The sequence below is a fragment of the Pipra filicauda genome, unplaced genomic scaffold, assembly GCF_003945595.2.
Source record: "Pipra filicauda isolate LSUMZ 115617 unplaced genomic scaffold, ASM394559v2 scaffold228_size1260155_pilon, whole genome shotgun sequence".
Lineage (NCBI taxonomy): Eukaryota > Metazoa > Chordata > Aves > Passeriformes > Pipridae > Pipra > Pipra filicauda.
Window position 1 is genome coordinate 215,909 of NW_024104341.1, and position 16,360 is coordinate 232,268.

Sequence of the window (16,360 nt, forward strand, 5' to 3'; positions counted from 1 at the left end):
AGAGTTGCATTGCCAATGCTATATCTATCTTTTGCCTAATATTTGCCACCTACAGTCACCGCCCTGCAGACTAAGCAACTTAAGCATTTAACATCTGTTTTCCTTTAAAAATGGCTTGGCAGAAAATAATCTAGTCTGCATATGTTTGTATCTAAATAAAAAAAGCTAAGGACCAGTGTCTATAGGTTTACTTCTGCATAAATTTCAGGGATGTCACTCATGCATGCATTGTTAAACACATGAGCAAGCGTTCCCAGTATCAAAGGCTGTAATTTTAACAAGCTGAGGTCTCTACAACGCTCCTAACAATTTTAACTTCTACACGTTACTAGCTGCCACCACAAAACACCTTTTGAAGATGTAGTTAATAATGAAGACTTCTCTACTTGTTTATCCCACTATTATATCAAAGATTCTAGATAGATGAAAGAATCTCAGAGATGCTCCTCTTCACGTATGACCCAATAAAAGGATGCTGTCAGGCAGATTTACTCCCTTAGTTTGGGGTTACCAAAAGTATGTTTGAACTTAATACTAATTGGAACATCAATTTTTTAAGTGAAATATCAATAATTTGGGTTTCCTTCTTGGATGCAAATACTCTTGCTCCACAGTGCTTGTAACATGACACAGCATAGTTACATCAGGTTATCAGATCAGAGCATGAAATGAAGCAGAAACCGAACCAAACTTCCCAAATTCTCATTGCCCTGACTCAAGTTCACCTTATTTGATTGCAATCGGTTTTAGTTGAAAACAAACAGAATTCCAACATGACAACATCCTTCTAAGTAAGTCAGACTCACACATGCAAAAGCCTAAGCCCTGTGTTGTAAGAATGTGTGTGAACATGTGAAAGACGTGACTAGGTGTGTCCAAGCCTTTTCTACAAGTGACTAGAAGCCCCAGCAGCAATGATACTCACGCTGGCATTGTCCCCAGGACACTCGGGCCCAGCCCCAGCAGCAGTCAATTCTGCTTCCAAACCGACAGAGTCCTGCAGAGGAGACCATGTGTCTGGGCCACCTGAACAACACAGTGCAAAAAGGTCTGGTGAAACATTTTGAAAGTAGCTAAAATCATCCTAGAGTTAAAAAAAAAAGAAACACTCAAAAACCAAAACCAAACCAAACAAACAACTAACCAATCAAACAAACAAAGACAATGACCAGCAACAGCCTCTCCTGCATGGAGATATATAATCTTCTCAAAAAAAAAAAATTAAAAAAAAGAGTAACTGCTCAGTAGAGCTGAGCCAATAATACTTCTATTATTAATACTTTGTTTAGTTCAAAAAATGGAAATGACTATAGGTGAAGAGGCAAAAAGATAATTAGAGTAACTCAGCAAAGCTTGAAAAAACTGACATGCTTTGCAGTACGCTCACTGCTGCCACTCCCAGGCTGGCTTTAAACAGACTCAGAAGTCTGAAACAGAATTTATAATATGGAATAAACTCCATCATAAAGTTTCAGCATTGGTTTATTTCACAATATACAGCCAAATTTTCTGACTGATATGGCCAAATTTTCTCACTGGAACGTTATGGGAAAAATTCAAAACAAAAGGTTCCTGGACAGTTAAGTAGAAATCAAATACAAAGGAAGAGCTGTAGTCTTTCCTTGTCCCAAGGAACTGATACCACGGCTTCAAGCAGTTCTAAAATATTGACATGAATCAGTAACGTTTCTTAACGACAAGCTGAAACCCCGTGAGCGCTGCACTTGAACAAATCTAAGAAAGAAATCCCTGGAGACAGAGGGGGTCGTTCTGGCCGATTCCCACGCACACGGCAGTGTCCGCTCCCCGCAGCGCCGCCGATCGCGACACCTGTCACGACACGGCGAGGCCCGGCGGGCACGCGCGCCCCGAACTTCGTGTTAAAACTTGAGTCGCGATCTTCGCCGTCGTCTGCTGCAAGTGCCTCCCGGCGTCAATAAGCTAATTTTACCTTTACAGCATGCGAAGCGCTCTGGTTTTTTTTTTCAATTCGCGGCCCTGGCGGCGCAAAAAACTTTTTTACACCTAAGCCCGAGTTTAGGCTGCCGGGCAACGGGGGCCGAGAGAGCCCGTCCTGGTGAGCCCCGGGAGCGGCACCTCCGGCACCGCGCCTCCACCGCGGCCGTGCCCGCGGGCACCTCTTCCCGACCGTGGGGGGACGGGAGCGCCAGGGACACGTCCCGCCGAGGGCTCCGGGGGCCGGTGCCAGGAAGGAGCCCGAGGGCCATCACAGCGCCCGCCGTCGAAGCCCCCCCGCCAGCCCGAGAAAGAGCCCGGGCTCCCTCCGCCCTCCCCGCGGGGGCTCCGACCTGCCCGAGGAAACACTGGCTTCTCTCCCTGCCCGGCCGGTCCCGGCCGCCGCCCCCGCTCGCCCCGCGCCTACCTTCTGTCAAACTCGCCGGCCGCCCCCAGGGAGAGGTAGGACGCCAGGAGCAGCCTCAGGGAGAACTCCATGGCCGGCTCCGCTGGCCGCCCGGGCGGCCAGGGGCGGGCGGCGGTGGCCGGGGCGCTCCCGCTGCTGGGCGGACGGGGGTACGGCTGCCGCCCACGCCGGTGAGCTGCTACGGCTCCGGGGCGGCGGCGGCAGCTCCGCGCTCTCCCTCTCGCTCTCCCTGCCCGCCCGCCTGCCTGGCTGCCGGGCGGAGGAGGCGCCGCACGGGGAGCGGCAGCGCCGCCCGCCCCCGGCAGAGGCGCCCGCGGCCGGGCCGCCCTCCCGCCGAGGGGCACCTGGAGACACCTGGGGCAGGAGGCAGCGGGAACGAGCCCCGCGCCTTCGGACGGGGGCCCCGCGAGGCAAAAATCCGCAGTCTGAGGGCGCTAAGAAGGGTGGGCTTTGTTATGATAAACTTTCCTAGCTTGAACTTCCTGAAGTAGGATGGCTACGCCCTCCTCTTTGCAAGCGAAGTCCCCATCTAAAGTCAAGAGCGTTAAGATTTGGTCTTCTTCTAACCAACCAAACCTTCCTCAGAACAAAGCTTTTTGAAAGAATTACAAGGTGTATATGGGGTTCTTTTCTGGCTCAAACACTCCTATTAAATAGCTCTCAGGTGTTGGCATGTGTGACATTAGATGTCCCAGCCCTTGTCCAGAAGAAAAAGTGACAAGTTTAAACACTAACCACACAGTGTGTAAGGACATCCTTGCACCACTGCCGACAGCAACGACTGCATCTGTACTCTACATTAACATGTTGAAATACAGCCGTTATTTTTGTTTGGTTTCTATGAACTACCGTTCTCGGGACTTACCAAGGCACACTTTTAATAACAGTCTGTCACCAATTTAGGGTCAGAGTTGCTCTGAGATCCCAGATTACAGACAGATAGGGTCAACAACTTGGACTGGGTTGCAGAATTGGTTTTGATTTGTGCCTAAATCAAGGCTAAAGCTCATCAGCTGTTCCTCCAAGAGTCTGGCAGTAGCTTAGAAGCAGAAAACAAAGATCTTCTCTGGGTTCTGTTGTAGCACAAAGCCAAATCCTTGAGGAAGCATTTGGATGCCAAACACAGCTTAAAGCTTCAGGTTTGAGCTGGCCATTCTATACAGAACATTTTCCACCTCCAAAACACTTCACAGATAATTCAAGCAACACTGCACAAAGGTAACAACTTTTTGCACAAAATACAAATTGTGCCATTAAGCTTTCAAAAGTTAAACCCTCCCCGGAGTGGTTTTAACACTTTCTGCTCACATTTGAACAGAAAGCTCCCTCCAATGCTCCTTCCCCTCTTCTTGTCATCTTTTCATGACCATATGATCCCATGCTAAGCATTCTGTCCACAGCCTCAACCCAGAACTTTTCAGACACAGAGGAAAAAACCAATTGTAAAAGCTACAAGGTGATGATTCTTCAAGGTGCTTATTACCTATGCTCAGGTAACAAGCAAGCCCCCTTAGAGGACTCAGATAGATATAAAAACTGCACTGAGGACCAAACCTGGTTCCCTTCATTCACATGAGAAGCTGATAGCCAATCAGTGAAGGCAACAACACAGCGACATTTGGGAAAGACAGAAGAGCATCTGGGTCATATTAGAGCCTTTCTGAAATATAGAATTGATTTCCAGCTCTTGACTGATCGCTTTTTTTTTTCACTTGTTTGTGTGTTGTGGTATAACAGACCATACATAGTGGAATCACTGTCAAGATTTAATGGGCAAAAGGGGAGGAATCCTATTTGTGATAACCACAAGGATTTCTTTCTAGTAACAGCATCTGCCTGCATTTCTCCAACTTGTAGAAAAAAAGTGTCCACAAAGTACACCACAGCCAAGTTCAGGACGGGTGACAAAAGCAACATCACTGTGAATTAAGGTCTAGAGCAACGTGACACTTTACTTCTGATGTCCATGTCATAAAGTCAATTCTTTACATGCAATGCTGCATAAATGGTACTTATGTACACAGCAACTTTAAAGCACACACTACTCCTTTAAAGCATGGACACTTACAAATGACAGTAAGATCACTTAATCTGTCCAGACTGCACTGAGTAAGATTTCCTCAGCAGCCTGTTTGGCAGTCTTGTATGTTAATACTAGTGTGCTGGTCAGATGTGGTGCCTACTGCAATTAAGACTGTCTGCTCTTGGTTAACTTTTGCTGCCTCTACAATTTGTTTTGGAACATAAGCCTGAAAAAAACAGTTAACCACTCACTGAAAGATCATATACTGCACTTCCATACCCATCAGTGGGACTGAACATCCAGTCATTTATGAATTCATTTACTTTGGCAATGCTTTATCAATACTAGTGGAGTTTTTTTAACAAGGCAGTTTCTCATATCCATGATAGTAGAAGGATTAATGAGTGAGCTGTCAGAGAACCAAATCTCTTGACAAGTTAAAGGTGTATAAAGTTGTGTGGGTATACATCAAGATACTATACAGAAGATGCAGAAATTGTTGGCAGTATTACTAGGAGCACTTTTGTGCCTTATGTTTAGTGAAGCAGTATGAAAGTCTGGAAAATGTTGAAGCCATAGGGTGGGCTGTCCTGATGTTCAGTAGGACTTATCTCACAACAGTAAAAGTCCACAAGCTGTACATCAAGTGCTCAGATGAATGAGCAGAACAAGTGTCCAAGAAAGTTTTTTCAAAAGTACTGATAAGGCACTTGATTGAGCACAACATGATAGTCAGGGGTTTAGCTGCAAATCAGCAACAATGAAACACAGAGGAAGGCAGTATTTTGTACAGCAATGCTGCTACTCTTGTGCATAAAAAATGTCAAAACACATAGAAAGGTAAATTTTCACTGAAAAGGTGTTCATTTTATGCAAGCATAGTGATCCTTCCTGCTTATTTTACTCTTCTTCATTTCCCCATAAAGATCTTTACATACTTTGTACCAAAGAAGCCACACTATCGGCCACAATCCTTGTCTTACTTTCATTCTCGTGGATATATTGAGCTCAGTTCAAGACCCTTCTATGCATATCAAGACTTAAACTTGTAAAGATATGTTGTGTTGGTTGAGAGCAGAGGAAGAGTCTAAAATACTTGCAGCTGAAACTACTTGCAGCTGACCATGCCATTAGCAAGCCCATTAGGTTCTGAATTATCCATAATTTCCCAGGGGATGATGTCAGAGGTGTATATTCTGTTGCTGTTATTCTACACCGTAAGTGATACAGGCACATGTGACTGCACACAAAACTGAATTTTCGTGATAAGGTGGCAGAGGGTGAAGAAATGCCAGTTCTAGTGAAGTGAAGCTTACCTACAGTCTTCTCTAGTGAAACAAACCTTTCTTGTATGCATGAAATCTGCTCGTCTTGAACAACACTACCTACTTTTGCTTCACATGGGCTAGACTGTGCCCAGCGGTCTCAAGTGTTTCAAACTTCAGCTGCAGGGCTAAGTACAGGTTTTTAAAAGCTCTTTGTTGCTATAACCACTCCCAAGAGGGAAAACCAACAGAACAAAAGCAGTTTCTGGAATATTTTCTGGCATCAACTGGACAGGCAATATTAAGAAAAAAGACCTGAAAAGATACAAGTGGCAGATATATTAGGCTGACAGATATTGGTAAATACAGTAGATGATAGAATATGGTAGATATGACAGAAATCACACAGAAACAACTTTAAAATTTATCTTGATTGTTTCAGGCAGCTGTGAATTGGACAAACACGCAGAAGACATTGTTTTCAGGGTATTCTGCTGCCAAGTAACTTTTCTTTGAGGGAGGCATTAAATGAGTAACTTCTTTCAAATCCACTTTTTTAATATTAACTTTCTCCTTGTTGTCCTAAAACACAATAAACTTAATAAATTAAGTCCTCTATTCAGCAGAATCAAGAAATACTTTTGTAACACTCGCATTTACATAAACAGAAATTAAGGTACAGAAAATTACTTTTCCACAAATCAAATAATCTGTCATCAAACTAGAAACAGATCTCCTGTTTTCCAATTTCATACTTAGACCACAAATCCATCCTTCCTCCCTTCTAAGTATTTCACCCACATTCAGGCTACAAAAGTTGACCACAAATCCTACACTACTCCAAGTCTCTAAATCACACTATGACATGTGGAGAAAACACTTGATTTGTAGTTAATGGCAAGCATGATCATAGTCTGCATTTGTGGTGCTAAAGTAACATGTATACTTCTTTCAAAATGGAACAGAAGAAAAGAATCCAAGTCCAAATTATCTATGAGACTTTCAATGTCATTACTTTTTCTCTGGGGTTATGCAATTCTGTTTTTCAACCAGCTTTATACGTGGTATATTTAAAAGTAGTATTTATAAGGTAAATATTATCTCTCTCATATGCTAGGTAAAAATCTCTATCAGTCTCATCCTAATAAGAAAACTATGAGGCATCAGGAAAACACAGCAATCCAATCAACTAAATCAATCTTGGTACTCCACCTCCCTCTTAATAAATGTTCTTAAAAGGGTAAAAAAGTCATCAAGCCTGTCAGACACTGTAGCATCCCCTTACCTTCTAAACAGATAAACCCTGTGCTTTAGATACTAGTTCAAAAGCTTCCAAATGCTTTTCCTGCATCAGGTCTTCCAAATTAATTTGCTTTTTCTAATAAGTTTCTTCCACGCATACTTGATCCCTTTTTAAAAACTGTGAGTGGTATTTGTTTTGAAGTTTACTGCATTTCCTTACAGTGTAAAGAAGTTATTTTCCCCCATAAATAAACAATAATTTACCTTTCAAAGCCAGTAAAATTTCACCTCACTTAATCTGTGTAAGGTCCTACTGTTCCAATAACACACCAAGACCATGTCCAGGTAGCTCTTGAATAGCTCCAAGGAGAGAAACTCCTCGAAATTTCTGGGCAACCCATGCTAGTACTCAGTCATCCTCACAGTGAAAAAGTGTTTCCTCATGTTCAGGTGGAATCTCCTGTTTGTGTCCATTGCTTCTTGTCAGACACCACTGACCCAGCAGGACCCCCAGGCTCTTTTCTGACAGGCATCTGTCAACATTCAGTGCATGGGCTTGCTCCTCTCCAGGTGCAGAACTTTGCACTTTCCTTTATTAAACCTCATGTGGTCCTTGTCTGGCTTTTGCTCCAGCTGTCAGGGTCCCTTTGGATGGCAGCACGACCCTCTGGCTTGTCAGCCACCCTCCCCATTTGGTCTCATCAGCAGACTTGCTGAGGGCACGCTGTGCCCTATTATCCAGTTCATCAATGAAGCTGTTAAACAGATCACGACCCAGTACTGACCTCTGCGAAACTAGCAATTTATAGCAATAAAGTTTTCATATGTTTTAAGTCAAAACAAACAAACAAACAAAAATCTCTCATAGAAATATAGTGTAGTAAGAGTCACATAAAGCATGTGACTGGTATAATAGCTGCTTGGGAGTCTTTTAATGCCTTTCAGCATTACAAATTTTGTTTGTGGTTTTCATTAGGTAGGATTTGAGAGACAAAGTTGTGCATGAACTTCACGTCTTCAGAATACACTGTGAGAGACATGAGGATACAAAAGATTTAAGATGGATTTAAGTGCTCAATATGAAAGGAAATTAAGCAGTTCCGGGGTTATCTACAGGTTTGGGTAGACAGTTACTGATTTTTCTATGTTCTGCTACAACAGTGCAGTAGCATTCAATTTTACTTTGTATTATGTTCTTTTTGAAGCTTTATATTCAAACCCCAAAAGTACAACTAACACTTTTGAAGACTTTTATGTGTTTTATGGATATCTTTTGAGATGAGACAATAACTACTGTGTTTGTTTTAAAATGTAATTCAACACATTCCTGAAGTGTTGGAATAAACCACAATTCTCCTGAACTGTGATTTTCATAAGGCAGAGAAATCCAACAGTTCTAGACTGGGAACACCAAACTAGAAGCTGTCTCCATCAGTAATGAAGAGACTCTGCAGGAGACAAAGTGAGAAAATTTCAAAAATAGAAAAAAAATCGGTAATGGCTAGCATGAAAGGAGAAGGGAAATCTAAGGAAGAGACTGCAGCAAATCTATTGACAATTTTAAAAACTGGTTTTCAGATGATACCAAAATGTTCTTAGATGAATTAAAACCAGTCCTGTAAAGCTCTACAGCATCCACAGGTAACAGACTTAATGACAGTATTAATGAACAGTTCTATGGAGAGACAGAAGACGGAACTAGGGCAAAGCAATAAAAGTTGGTTCATGTCACATTTCGGAAAGCACATTTTATTCCTGTCTTTTTAGTTTTAATACATAAACAGCCATAAGATCATAGAATGGCTTGGGTTGGAAGGGACCTTAAAGATCATCTAGTTTCAACCCTCTCTGACCATGAGCAGGGACACCTTCCACTAGACCAAGTTGCTCAGAGCCCTGTCCAACCTGATCTTGAACACTTCCAGGGATGGGGCATCCACAATTTCTCTGGGCAACTTGTTCCAGTGCGTCACCACATCGACAGTAAAGAATTTCTTCCTAATATATAATGTTTGAAGCCATTCCCCCTTGTCCTGTCCCTACATGCCCTTGTGAAAAGTTCCTCTCCAGCTTTCCTTTAGGCCCGCTTCAGGCACTGAAAGGCTGCTGTAAGATCTCCCTGGAGCCTACTCTTCTCCAGGCTGAAGAACCCCAACTCTCTCAGCCTGTCCTCACAGAAGAGGTGCTCCAGCCCTCTGATCATCTTTGTGGTTCACAAGAGCCAAGCAGAGGGGCAGAATCCTCTCCCCTCAGTTTCTACTTATGCTGAAATGAAAGGCAATGATCACCTAAGAAAAAAGGAATACATTTTAAGCATGTTAAATCAGGAAGCAATCAAAAGAAATCCACTTAAAGGGTCAGGTTTGTTTGTACTGTAAATGACACTGAAGATGCTAATCTCTGGCTCTTGCCTCGAGATTACTATTTTGGGATTCAAACAAGCAACACTTGAATCCAAACCTAGTTGTCCTAAACTTTTAGTTCATTTAGTTTATGAATCATTTCTCCAACATCAGTTGCATTACTGACATGAGTAAAAGTTAGATGTGCTCACTTTTAGGGCAACTCTACACACTGTATGCAACCCCAAGGAACACTGTATCGATGTGCACTAGGGACATCTGTCACTAAGCAGACAGGTCATAGAAGTTTCTGAAGATTCCTCCTGTATCTCAAAACCTGACTGATTTTCTCATTCCTCATACAGTGACAGCACAACAGGGTCTGGAGTATTGATTAGAATTAAGCTAGCATCTCCTGGCATTTACTGCTTTTAGTAATTTCTTCCTATTTGGCTCCATGGGTGTCAAATTGAGCTTTGATTTTCTTGGTTCAAACCAGCAAATTACCAAATAAAGGTATTTTCTACTGTTTTTCAATATATGGAAGGAGAGTCAAACAGCACTTAGAGAAATCTGCTGTAGGGAATGAGTCTAGCAGACTTGATCACCCAGGCATAAAGTGCTACTGTTTGAAAGTACAGCTTAAGAGCAATAGCTAAAATCTTCATCTTACTGCCTTCTGCACTGAATTGACTCTTCTCTGTAGATGTAGGTAGCTAGTAAGTCCTAGCAATTTCCACAGAATAACAGAATATGCTGAGCTGGAAGGGACCCACAAGGATCATCAAGTCCAACTCTTAGCCTTGCACAGGACCCTCATGTCTGGATTCCCAAGACCACCCAAAAATCATCAAGAGAGGTTTTGTGATGACATCAGCCAGCTCTTTGAGATTCTTGGGTGGATTCTGTCAGGCCCCATAGATTTGTAGGGATCCAGCTGGAATAGCAGTTCCAACAGAATTTCAGGGTTGACTGGGAGTTGATCGTTCTCACAGTCATGGTCCTCCAGCTCAGGGCACTGAGACCCCCTTGATCCATCATCTGTGTTGAAGACAGAGATAAAGAAAGTGTTAAACACCTTGGCTTTATCTCTGTCCCTGTTTGTGAGGTGACCATCCTCATCCTGTAAATGGGCCAATGATAGTTCTGTACTGCCTATTGCCATTAATATATTTGAAAAAACTCTTTATTTCCCCCCCACACTTCTGGCAGCTTCAACTCCAGCTGAGCTTTGGCCACAGGCCACACAAATTTCTTCCCTACAGTGGTAAGCAGCATCTCTGTATTCTTCCCATGTCACTTGACCTTGCTTCCACTGGGCATATACCTTCCTTTTTTGTCTTATTTCCAAGAGAAGATTCCTGTTCGGTGCATTTTATGCATATGTGTGCCTAGATTTTCATGGTTAACAGACAAACTTCAGAGAGACATTAACATTCTTCAAGGTTACATTCATAAGACAATTTTAAAACTATATTCTATAGTGATCTCCACACAGCACAGCAAATTCTGTACAAGGATGGTAGAATGGTGCTGTTATCCTCAGAATTTGAATGCTCCCACTTCTTTTAAGCAAGGTAAGTGCTAACATCAAATTAATTAGATTATTTATGTCTGTCAGGTAGGCAGTGTACATGCCAGTGGCATTTGTTCTTGTAACAGTAGCTTTTGTGTATACCAATAGTACACAGATACCCTGCAAATGCAAACTTACCAAGAATTAAAAACAACTGCAGTTACAAATTCCCTCAGTAAGGATTATTCAGCTGGAACATGTTTCACTTCAGAGGGCTATTTGGTATTTACTACAGAGCACACAAAAGCGATCCAATTGTAGTAAAGATTCATAAACCAACCAAAGGTTTCAAATTGCATAATTGCTTAAAATCCCTTTAAAAAGAATTTTATTTTCCAGAATCCTACTTTGAATGTGAAATGTTATTCCAACAGGGATGAGGTATCTATTTATAACCAAATGTTTGTGTGTAGTGGTCAAATGCAAAAAAAGAGGAATTGAATGTTTATTTTAGTCTTGATTTTCTTCCAATACCTTGTGTAATTTGTCCTGAAATTCTAATTATATACCCCTATATAAACACTGCAAATATGAAAACTGAAAGACTATTTGCTACAGCTTTTTTCCTCCTTTTTTCCAAAGTAAAGAGATGCCTGTGGTCAAATTACTTAATGAAAAGAATTCAGTGTGTCAGTGATCATTCCAACAAAGAAAACATGTCCATTTACAGTATTGTTTAACTATTTCTATGTTGGTGACCACATTAAATGGGTATTTGAATGGAAATATGCCAGATGAATAAAAACAGCCTTCATGGGTGCCAAACATTAGCTATTTCTACAAAATTAGCTAAAAGTTTGCAAAATTACACACACCTATTACAAGTGCTGGCCTCTTAGGCAACTCAGAAGTCTATTGCTGATGTGATTTTAAGAAAGCAATGCCAATAAAATACACCAGGAGTTATTACCAGCCCATTATGTCATCATCAAAGCTTATGTTGAACCACAGCAATATATATGCAGTATAGCTCAGGAACTGTGGCACAGCAGGAGCATAAAAATGGGTATCTATTTATGAAAGAAATCTACACTTTATGCTGAAAAGTAATGTTAGCTGGACAAAACCCATAATAACCAGAAGCTGTGCAATTCAACAGCCTTTTCGTAGTTGCAGAATAAAATTGAATAAAAGTTAATTTTAGGAAGTCAGCCACTGCAGACCTCAATTAAAGGAAGGTGCCTGGGATTTGCAGTAGTGAATTGGAACTCTGATTCTTCTGGTTGCCAACAGTGGGCTGAACTGAAGGCCTCTGAGAAAGGAGCAACAAAGTTTTTAATGAATAGCAGTTGGCTGAAAAATCTTGGCCTAAGTTCTAAACCATGAGGCTTCTATCCCTCATGATCCTTCCCTATCATCCATTAAAACTATGTGTAACTTCATTATCCTTATTTAAAAACCTCTCTATTTAAATTCTTGATTTAAAACCTAGCACAATGGCAGTTTGTCATAGGAAATTCCACTGGCTAAATACAGATGCCACAAAGAAACATGCACATTATAAATACAATCACTTGGCTTTGAGTTTGCAAACTTACTGGCACCCCTAGAGTGCTACACAAAGATGGTTATGTTATCCCAGACCACCATTTTTTGTATTTTCTTTGCAAAATAATAGTATTCTTTGTAAAAAATCACCTACATGATTTTCTTCAGCTGATTCTTGTGTTTTAATATGTAGTTTTATATATACTGAATGCAACCAAACTGGAGATCAGCTTGTCACAAAAAACCCCCACAAAAAACCCCATAAGCAGCCCTTACCTCTATCAATTCAAACAGCCACAGATAAGCCAGAAATGGTCCACAGTCCAGGAAATACCAGATTAAAAACCTTTCTACAAACATATGGCAAGGTAGGGAAACAAAATTGCTAGAGGGAGAGAGTTCCACAGCTAGGGTATGTCAAATTCCCATCCTCCATTCGACTCACGCTTCTCGCTCCACATTTATACTTCACTGCTCCTCTCCATATGCTTGCACCAGAAGTACCCCAGCTCTCTTGAAAATATCAGGTTAAAACATCTGATCAGTGGAGTAGCTACTGTGTGAGGTTTTCCTCTTTTTTTTATTTTTTTTTTTACTCAAGTAAGTTAACAGTTGCATTTTAGACTTGTTCATGTTTATTTCAGAGGTCAGAAAACTTACCTGTTTCCCTCAATGTTTAAGATTTCCCATCTTACCACAGCCACAACCTGTTTCCCCGACTTGGATGCAGTTCTCTAACTCATACAAATCCATAGGAGTAGATAGGACCCATCTGAGAGTATTTGGAGAGCTGGCTGGCATCATCATGAGGCTGCTGTTTACTGTCTTTGAAAGGTTGTGAAGCCTGGAGAGGTTCCCCAATCATTTCAGCAAGAAGGACAACACAGGTAACTACATGGAGGTCACTCTTTCTAGGTCTCTTGGAAACCCTCTAACCCAATGTACCTATGATTTCCATCTAACTCTGTAGCCTCCTTAAGAAAGGAGTATCACCTCCCCACACAAGCTCCCAAAACTACAAAACTTTATCCTTCTTCTTACCTGCAATATCATTTTGAGAATGTTTGGCCTATCCACCCTTAATAATTCCAAAATGTTACATTTCTAACTGGAGTGAAGGCCTTTGACATGCTACTGTTTGTGAGTGACCAAAATTACAGGAATTCAAACAAAAAAACACTAAAATTTAGAAAGACATAAAAATTTGACATCAAGACAATGCTGGAGATAAGGAAAGCTAAGTTTTGAGTTTTCTGTTTCATGGCACAGATGAATTTACTGTTGCATTGTTTACCTTGGATGTGCCTTTTCCTCTTTATTACTTTCATATAACAAAAGTGATTTTCTTTGGACAATTAATTTCACTTTAATGCAATTGAGAATTATACTGGTATAATTGAAGGAGCTGGAGCTACAATACAGTTGTAGTGCTAACAGCTCCAACTAACTTCATACATTCAAAAACACATTCCTTCAAAACCCTCCAAATTCTAATTATAATGGTAAACAAAACATTACAACACTAAATGCAGCAGCTTGTTTATATATCAGTTATTCTCAAAGAAAATATTTTTCTTTGGATGTGTGCACAACCTGCTGCTCTTTCAATCTTCTGGGCACTGAAAACACAACATTTTCACCAAAATATCACCTGAGTGCATCCTGAGAAATAGAAGGCCTCTCACCCCAAGCAGTGCCTGTTTCTTTTCTCCCATACAACACCCACTGGCCACAAGAACTACAAAGCTTATGCCTTTAGCAGCTTTCCCCCAAAATCAATGACTACAGTGTGGTGAAGAGAACGAGTGCTTTTGATTGGTCAGACCAGGAGCGTTATTTCCACCTGTGAAAAGACATCTCTGTCTACCAGCAGAGTCTAACATAGACTTGACTATACTTAAATTAATCAATACTTTATTTATAATTAAATTCAAGAAAAATAGAACTATATACAGGAAGAACTATATATACAAAGAAACAAGTCTTTACACAGCCTATCCCCCAAGATCCATCTGAGTCTGTCTGGAGAAATAGAAGTGCTCATATATAAAGGGGATGATATTTTTCATGACTGAGTTCTGTCCTGCAGGCTGGGCAAGTGCTGGCAGTCTGAAGGGCAACAGGGAGGCATCAACTGCAGTAGACATGACCACATGGGGTTGACGCAATCAGTTGTTCACTTGGCACAGTCTGAAAGAAAGAAAACCACAATATGTATTGGGAGCAAAGAATATGAGTTTGCTGCTCTGTTGGCACCAGACAAATAGGACTTGTAGTATCTGGAATCAGTAGATTACTGCTAGAATAATGAGGGACCCACAGATTGTCTAATGCCATCTTGGCAGGGGTTTCTCTCTCTGTGCACAGTACCAAAAAGTGACTTGTGGAGCTTCACAGCAAGGTCTGTGCTTCAAGCTGCCCGTAGCATCCCACATAAGACAACTGAGTTGAGCAACTGTCCCTCTGCCCCAATCCCCTCCCACAAAACAGAAAGGACGACAACATATGGATCTTTACCCATGAGTAGCAATCCATGCAAACCCAATGGAAGACAGTACCAGAGGGCCTTGTATTACAGAGAACAGAACTAGAAGGAACGTTCAGCCATTAATTTCACCATGCATCAAGGGTTATGGATATATAAAAGGTCAGAAATTAAAGCATCCCCTATTCTCATTTAGCAACATCCCAGCCCAGCAACACACTCGTTGCAAGAACTTTTATGTACTGCAAGCATTTCAGCATATCTCAAGCCATATTGCAAAAAACATTCAATAATGATTTCATGAACAGAAAGGAAAAGCCCAAAAACTTGGCAACAACCTGTTTCTACAGTGTATCAGAAATCAGACTTTAGAGAGACAATTTACATCTCACATACCCATCATTATCTCCTTGTTCCTCTTCATCATCACTAATCAGTAGCACTACTGGATTATCTGCTGCTCTGGAAACAAGTGGGTGCTGGTGGCTCTGCTCCAACTGTGGCAACGAGGTAGAAACAGAATCAGCTTAGGAACCACCCGAACACCCCCCTCCCTGCTCCCCCATTTCTGTTCCCTAACTGGATTTCGGCTGAAGGTGTTTGTTTCCCTCTTTCTCCTCCAAACAGGCAAATTCAGCTGTGATAGCCACAAACACTTTGTGTAAGATGAACAACTGCTGCAGAAAGGAAACCACAGGAACTGGGAGTAAAGAATTACAGTTTGTTGCTCTGTTGGCACCAGGCAAACAGGACTTGAAGTATCTGCAAATTGTCAGTCACTGCTGGAACTATAAGGAACTATAAGATCTGCCAGTGTCATCTTGGCAAGGATTTCCCCCTCAATGTACACCACCAAGAAGTGACATGGAAGGTCATGCTAATTGGAGCATCAAAGCAAGGTCTGTGCTTCAAGTTAACAAACTCCCAGTCACCAGAGCCCTCGGAGCAGGACTCCCCATGGCTTGGTAACGTTCCATGCCCAGGTAGCAGGAGTGCACTTTGCACCCTCATAGAGTTCCAGAATGCCTTGCCTTGGAAGGCACCTTGAAGATCACCCAGTTCCAACCCCCTGCCATGGGCAGGGATGCCACCGGCTGGATCAGGGTGCTCAGGGCCCTGTCCACCTTGGCCTGGAATGGGGCCTTCCAAGGATGGGACATCCACAGCTTCTCTGGGCAGCCTGTTCCAGTGTTTCACCACCCTCACAGTTCTTCCTAACATCCGATCCAAATCTCCCCTCTTCCATTTGAAACCCGTTCCCCTTTCTCCTATGACTCTCTGACTCCTTTAGACACTGGAAGGCTGCAGTGAGGCCTCCCCAGAGCCTGCTCCTCTCCAGGCTGGACAGCCCTGGCTCTCCCAGCCTGGCTGCAGAGGAGAGCTGCTCCAGCCCTCTGAGCATCTCTGTGGCCTCCTCCAGCCTGCTCTAACAGGCACATCCTGCCTGGATGCAGCACTCCAGATGGGGCCTTCCAAAGGCAGATCAGAAGGAGACATTCACCTCCCTCCACCTTCAGCCTGAGTAACACTGTAGCCTTTCCATGGCTAAGGAAACC

General features: G+C 42.2%; 1 protein-coding gene and 1 long non-coding RNA gene across 3 annotated transcripts in view; both read right to left on the reverse strand.

Annotated features, from left to right (window-relative positions):
* Positions 1–2,599, reverse strand: part of NPNT (nephronectin) — a 51,123-nt gene extending 48,524 nt beyond the window's left edge. For both annotated transcript variants that reach the window (XM_027717911.2, XM_027717910.2), the window contains exons 1-2: positions 2,384–2,599; positions 926–1,026 (exon numbers count right to left, since the gene is read on the reverse strand). In XM_027717911.2, the coding sequence (XP_027573712.2) occupies positions 926–1,026; positions 2,384–2,454 (172 nt within the window). In that variant the 5' untranslated portion in view covers positions 2,455–2,599. The remainder of the gene's footprint in view (positions 1–925; positions 1,027–2,383) is intronic.
* An 11,612-nt stretch (positions 2,600–14,211) lies between these two features.
* On the reverse strand, positions 14,212–16,163 carry LOC113986290. The gene is made up of 2 exons (XR_005563594.1): positions 15,201–16,163; positions 14,212–14,509 (listed from the first exon to the last, which is right to left on the reverse strand). It is a non-coding gene; the product is annotated as an uncharacterized LOC113986290 (long non-coding RNA).
* Positions 16,164–16,360: the final 197 nt, after the last annotated feature.